General features: G+C 47.3%; 1 protein-coding gene across 1 annotated transcript; it reads left to right on the top strand.

Moving 5' to 3' along the window:
* The first annotated feature begins 798 nt into the window (after window positions 1-798).
* On the top strand, window positions 799-5,504 carry LOC112293828 (uncharacterized). The gene is made up of 7 exons (XM_073539432.2): window positions 799-836; window positions 1,035-1,404; window positions 1,578-1,716; window positions 2,022-4,239; window positions 4,382-4,442; window positions 4,554-4,780; window positions 5,038-5,504. Exons 1-7 carry the CDS (start codon window positions 799-801, stop codon window positions 5,087-5,089), a joined length of 3,105 nt encoding a protein of 1,034 aa, XP_073395533.1. The 3' UTR covers window positions 5,090-5,504.
* The last annotated feature ends 988 nt before the right edge of the window (window positions 5,505-6,492 follow it).

The raw sequence follows: 6,492 nt of genomic DNA, 5'->3' as shown, positions 1-6,492 counted from the left end.
GATTGTCGTGAAACGCCGTAAATTTCGATCAAGAATCATCTGCATTTATCCCCCCCCATTAAAATAAAATAAAATATCTATTCACGTTTTTATTTTTATTTTTAAGCTGCTGCTGTAATTACAAGGAGGGAGACGGTGATGACAACAACCATGAGGACGACGAAGACGATGACGACGACCGTGTGAGGGAGGAGAGCGAGAGGGGGAAGGAGGGGGGATATCATCATCTAAAGCAGACGGTTAAACAGATTTAGGTGGGCCGCACTGTAGAAGGTTAGATTTGGGTGGAGAGAAAGGGGAGAGAAGAGAGGAATAGGGGGTTTTGTGGATGACGCAGGGCATGTGGTGGTGGAGCGTGTGTCGTCTCTTTTCCCAGGACATGGTGGAAAGACGGAAAAGTAGGGCGGGTATGAGGAAAAACCTCCTTGGCGGGGCCGGCTGAGGTGCGCTCGGGCGGGGGGATGAGGAGTTATGGACGGTTGAGTCAAAAGCCCAAGCAGGGATCCCTCACGGCGCATGTAACTCAGGCAGAGAGGGAGTTGATCGGGTCTGTGCGTGCTCGCTGACTGGCTGGCTGATTTGAGTTTCTTCCAGCCCTGGGCTCAGTGATCTCGCCTCCTCCGGCTCTGACTTTTAGGGACCACCTCTGCCTTGATTTCTCAAAACAGAAACCTCGCCCATCTGGTTTTGCTCCTCCTCCGCCTCTGTCACGCCTGCCCTCTTTCTTTCTCTCAGCCCTTGTGCTGCTGCCTTCTAACTCCTCCTCCTTCTCCTTCGTCTTCCCCTTTCCTACTCATCATGCCAATCACCGCAACGTCTGTGTATCTGAACTTTGTGTAACTGTATGTACATATATAAAAAAGGAGTTTATATTCGATTTTATGCCTCCCTCGTCCTCCACGGCGACGCGCGGAGCTCCCTGACGCAGCGGAGGGAGAGAGAGTAGTGTGTATGATTGTGACGTCGTAGTGGGGCGGCCCCCAGTGCTTCCGAGGGTGAAGGAGAGAGTGGAGGGGAATAAAGTGCGGTTATAGGTGTCAAGGGGTGAGGATTTTGGCACGAGAGGGGGGGGGGGATTTGGTCGCTATCCGGATCCTGCTGCAGCATGTGGCACTTTTGCATGGAGCTCACCGAACAGCGCTCTCATACCCTGTAGGCACCTGCACTCTTGGTGTTGTGTATGCACTTGCTCGAACTCTGGGACCCGGCCGCTGTTTGGCGAGGAATGTTGTGGTGTTGAGTTGTCGGAAAGTGTTTGGTGACGAGGACTTGCTTTGTTTGGATATGTTAACTGAACCGGTCCCTGGAATTGTGTGCTGTGCTTCCCTGTGTGGTAGCTTGGGTGTGCCTCACCATGTTGCCCCCTGGGAACAGCACTGGAATGGTGGTGACCCAGTGAAGCAGGTAACGAAGCCGCGTTTTTTGCTTCTGTGTGCGCTCCTATTCATCGGTTGCTTCTTCCTCAAGTTTTGAGATTTTTGAAGCTGTGATTGATTGTCGTAGTTGACCTCTTACAGGCCAGTTTTGGGCTCAAATATTGATACAGAGTTCTTTTGTATGTGGTTTTGCAATTCAAGGTAAGATCTGCTCCGAGGGACAAGATTATGGATTCTAAACTTCGGATCGTTCAGTGCCCGAAGTGTCGGGCGTATTTACAAGAACCCCCTGTTGGCAATCCTTTCTACGAATGCGGCAGCTGCTTCGCTACCCTTCAAGGTTTGTCGAATACTTCTCAGTTCCCCTTTAGCAATGTCAACTACCACTCGTGTGTCGGCTGCTGATGCCTTCCCGACCTCAGCCCGAGGAGCTTTATCATATTTGGCTACACAGGCAGAGCTGTATTGGTAGTAATAGGAGCCGAGGCTGAGCGCAGTTGCTGGCTTTTATAAGTTGGATTGGGTTTTGCAATGTAAGTTCATTCGGTGTAATATTTTCTTGAGGATCTTTACTGTCTGTGAGCTGAATTGCCGAATTGTATGGTTTGTGAAATCGCTCACGGAAGAATTTGATGTCACTCGCAGCCAATCACGCTACGCAAGAAGATGTTGATAACCGTTTGCGAATGAAGGCGCAATTGAAGCGATTGGAGAGTGAAAAGAATACGAAAAGCTTACCACCTGAAGATGGTTGTAAAGTATTTACCTCAGAGTCTTCCAGCGAAAAGAGCATCGACAGAGAAGAGCATGGCCAATTTGGAGAGGGCTCGCCTTCTCGGTCGCCTTCAAGGCGGGAATCACCTCTTCGTGGTCCTATATCCGGACACGCACCGCTGCCGCAGGCTCAACCAGAGCACCAGAGGCAAGCTGTCGAATCCATTGATCAGCCACATTACTACCCGCAGAATGCTGTTTCTCGATCCAAATTAGATGGTCCGCAGGAGAAGGTTGAAGCGCTGAGCTATAACCTGAACCAACTTGGAGTGGAGGATAGCAGTGAAGTAAAAAGTCAAAATTTGGATACTTCAGGAGCAGAGGGTGCAAACGGGCATGGTGCTCATCTTCGGAGCACCAGGCGACCTCGTTCGGGCGAGTTGCAGCCGGACAGGGTTGTTGAGGGCTATCACCCTCAAATTCGAAAATCGGTTTCTTTTAAAGACCCCGCGAGTACACATTCACTGGGAGGGGATCAGACATCGATTTCGAAGGATGTACACCAAGTAAATCGAATACCTCCTCCCGAACCGGAAGATAGTATAGAGGATCACATCCACCACATTTTGGACGACTTTCTTTCCGCACGCTATGACGCAAAGCCTCAGTACTCGAAAGTTGAAGGATACGAAATGCAGCGGGAGATCCATGGTGCATCAGAGATTTCAGAATATGGGACAAGCAGTCGCACATCGTCCGTTGGTGATGGCGATGCACACCATGCCATGGTGGTAGAGAGTCATTCTAGGCCCAAATCTGGTGAGCTCGATAGCTATGTGGTTCTGGACCATCGGGTGACAAGACCTGGGTCGTATCAGCGGAGTTCTTCAGCGAGCAGGTACAGTCATTTGAATTCTGTTCATCATCACGCTACAGATGGTCATGAGCGATACCATTCTGATGGAGAGGTGTTTTTACCTCACACTCACTCTGCTTCTAAAATGCAACACCGGTCGACGGCTTATCAAGCACATCAGCCTTCTCATGTACCTTACCAGTCATCGGCTCAGTCTCCTCCTCACTACTCGTTCAACAAACCTCCAGCAGGACAGACTCAATATCTGTCGCCTGATTCCAGTGTTACCAATGGTTCCCCGAAGACCTACCCTTTTCTTCCTCGGCCGGATGAGGCACCTGTTGTGCACTGCCAGCACTGTGAGCAGCTTCTCAGTGTTCCATCTAATTTGCCTCCGACTAAGAAAGGTTATCAGAAGTTGAGGTGCGGGGCATGTTTCAAGATTTCTGTCTTCCTTGTAGCACTAGAGGAGCATATTTCAGCTCCCACGATATCCCCCAAGGGACATGTTCCCTCTGCAGATTTTTCAACCGCACATGCGTTGCATGTCACAAACTCACCCGATTCGGGTTTTAGCAGCCGACACATCAACCACGGAGCGAAGTCGGATTCTGAAACAGGAGATAAAGGTCACGCCTCAGTAGTTTCTGGAGGATCGCCGCGTCTACCACCTGTTGTGAGGAACATACCTCGGATTCCCTCGGGATCAAAACTTATGGCGATGACTTCAGCTACTAATGGTACTACAATGACGGGTCATGCTGCTGTCTCAAACTTGCATTCAGGTACGGGGGCTCTAATGGGACGCAGCAACAGCTCTTCTCACTACAGTGATGGGACTACGTATCGTCGTTCGCATTCTGCTTATGGACCAAATGGAGAACATGTGATGTCCTCGTTGGGGCCCCGCAGCGATTATGAAGGTCATCATCCGCATGATGGGAGGTTTTTCCAGACCAGTAGTGAATCAGACAATGACTCTCCCAGACAGCGTCCTCCCATCAGCTCTTTCAAGGGTGAGCAGTTCTACGCCTCGTCGCGCATGCCTTTAGACCGCCACGTCGCTCAACAATATTCGAAAGACGAAGGGTACATGCAAGAAGCAAATTCGACGTCCTCTATGAGTCTGAAAGGCATCATAAAGAAGGGTGTGAAGGAATTGACGAAGCCCAAGGAAAATTCGAGTAATAACTTGTACAGGCGGAAAGTAGTTGTCAATGGGTCACCCATTCCCGATGCCCTGGTGAAGCGAGCCGAGACAATGGCAGGACCCATTCATCCAGGATCTTACTGGTAGATTCTCTTTTCTTTAAGCAGTCAAATGTGTGTGTGTCCGTGGTGATGTCATATTTGTTCATCTAATAGTACGTATACAGTAGAATAATATGTCTGAATTTCTCTCGTGCTGAGATTCTGCTGCACAATTGTGATGCAGGTATGATTCTCAAGCAGGCTTCTGGGGCCTCTCCGGTGGACCGTGCTTGGGCATCATTCCAGTAAGTGTTTGCAATGAATGCAGCCTCCATCCAGTTGTCTAATATTTATATAAGCATGATTCAATCGTTTTGAATCTCCAATTCTCAAATGTGTGTGTTAATGTTCTGCAGCCACACATTGAGGAATTGAGTCTACAACCGCTCTCAAGGTACTGCTCCGGTGGACAGACTGGAGTTCTGGTGAACGGAAGGGAGTTGCACAAGAGCGACTATGATCTTCTGGTGCGTCGTGGTCTGCCCCCCACACCAGGCAAGACGTACTTCATTGACATCGAGGGCCACGTCAAGGAAGCTGTATCTGGGTTGGAGCTCAGAGGTCTTGGCTCATTTGCACCAACGTACGCGATAGCAGTACCTTTTCACCCAAGTACTTCCAGCATTTTCCTCTTACGTAATGACTAGTTGTGTAGTTCAAATCGATCTGGTCTTTGTTTCTCCAAGTATTTTCAACCTTCGCTTCTCTTACGTGACACGGGGCTGAAATTCGCTTAGAGTTGTCTTTAGAACTGCGAGTATATTCCTTTATTTGGATAGAAACTGTTTGGATGGAAAGATTTTTAATGATGGTTCGGTTTTATTTTGTTTTTCTATGCAGGTTGGATCAAACAACTCGAGGGCAAGGAATGTGGGTTCCTGGGAGCGGTTAAGTATATAGTATGGTTTCTTGGGTATATGGAAACATTGCATCGTGGTCACGGCTGACGAATCAATTTCCAACAAGTATACAATCCAAGTCCAGCTCAAAAGGCGGTTCACCTCACCAAATGATGCCTGGATCACGTCTGTTCCCGTTTTGAGGGTAGGCGATGTGTCAATATACTTTGTTTTCATTTAAGCATTTAGATATGACAGTATGCTCACTGTCATCGAAAGATTTTGTTCTTTTTTTCTTTCTTTTTTCTCCCCTACGTTCTTTTTTGGGAAGAGTTCATAAGATTTTATCTTATATTGAAACGGTTTGTTGTAATCTGGTTCGTAAAGCTGTACATGTCTGGTCTGGACTTCAAAAACACAATACCTTCGTGTTTGGTGTTACTACTTAATTCCAAGGTTTATTTTATATGATGTGGCGTCCGCCCCAGCTATCATTCTTGTGTCGTCATGAGATTGAGCTTGAAGTGAAAGTTTACATTTGCGTCGACTACTGGATTGGACTTTCTTTAGATGTAGGTCGCGTCACTTTGTAATGAGTCAGTCTCTCCACGGTTGAGATAGTGATGACGACGTGAACACCGGGAAAGGACTTGGCGCGCTTATTTGGGCTCATTATCCTATTTTCTCGTTCTCAAAAGCACAGTAATTTTTGGTGGCGTCGTCAAGCTTGTTTTGGTTTTTTTCTGGTACCCTGAGGTGTACCAGATCAGGAATCTGGGTGGGCGTATCTGTAGGTCTAGATTTGGTGATAAATAGTTTTACCCATATTTTTGCTGATTCTTTGATAAACAATTCCATGTGCCCACAGGTGTCCTTGCAAAGTTAATTTCTACCCTTTCGTTCCACATCTACAATATGTGTCGTTTGTTTCCGATGTTGATTGTAGCACGTTGTTTCGTCAGTCTTTTTCCCGTTTCTAATCCTCTGATGTACAGATTGACTGTCTATTTTGAAATTCAGCTGCTTTTGCCTCGTCGCTGAAAAACTCTTTGCAACGTTCTCTGAGGGTTTCAGGACTAATTATTCCTTTTTGGGGTTGTATGAAGAGTGTGAAGGTTCTTTTACTTTGCTTTTACTGATTAATTTATGTAGAGGACTAATGTTTGGAAATGCCTGTGCAGGTGCGTGTATAGAAGAGATGAAGCTACGTCACTTTTGAAGTGCAACTGTATATGATTCTTCGTCAAATTTTGTTGCGATCGGTTGTTACCTTGAGTGGCCTGATTGTGTTCTCCTTAGCTACTTGGAAGAAGTACCAAGTGCTCGTATGCTGTAATTCTAGCACACCTTACAGCCCCTTCGATATCGTATTTTTCAGATTCAATTCTTTGGCTCTGGTTTTACTGGAAACCTGGGTTGAAATAAAGAAAAGGGCGAAAGCCCACACGCTTTTAAG

Source organism: Physcomitrium patens, chromosome 16 (assembly GCF_059467195.1).
Source record: "Physcomitrium patens ecotype Gransden chromosome 16, ASM5946719v1, whole genome shotgun sequence".
NCBI classification, from domain to species: domain Eukaryota; kingdom Viridiplantae; phylum Streptophyta; class Bryopsida; order Funariales; family Funariaceae; genus Physcomitrium; species Physcomitrium patens.
The sequence above is the reverse complement of the archived record's forward strand: the minus strand, read 5'-3'. Positions and strand labels throughout refer to the sequence as shown.

What these genes read in the sequence shown, in the direction of transcription:
- LOC112293828 (XM_073539432.2), top strand. Translation starts at nt 799, where the DNA reads ATGCCAATCACCGCAACGTCTGTGTATCTGAACTTTGT. An exon ending in CTGCTTCGCTACCCTTCAAG is followed by an intron (nt 1,717 to 2,021) that starts GTTTGTCGAATA and finishes TGTCACTCGCAG; the next exon opens with CCAATCACGCTACGCAAGAA. An exon ending in ATTCATCCAGGATCTTACTG is followed by an intron (nt 4,240 to 4,381) that starts GTAGATTCTCTT and finishes ATTGTGATGCAG; the next exon opens with GTATGATTCTCAAGCAGGCT.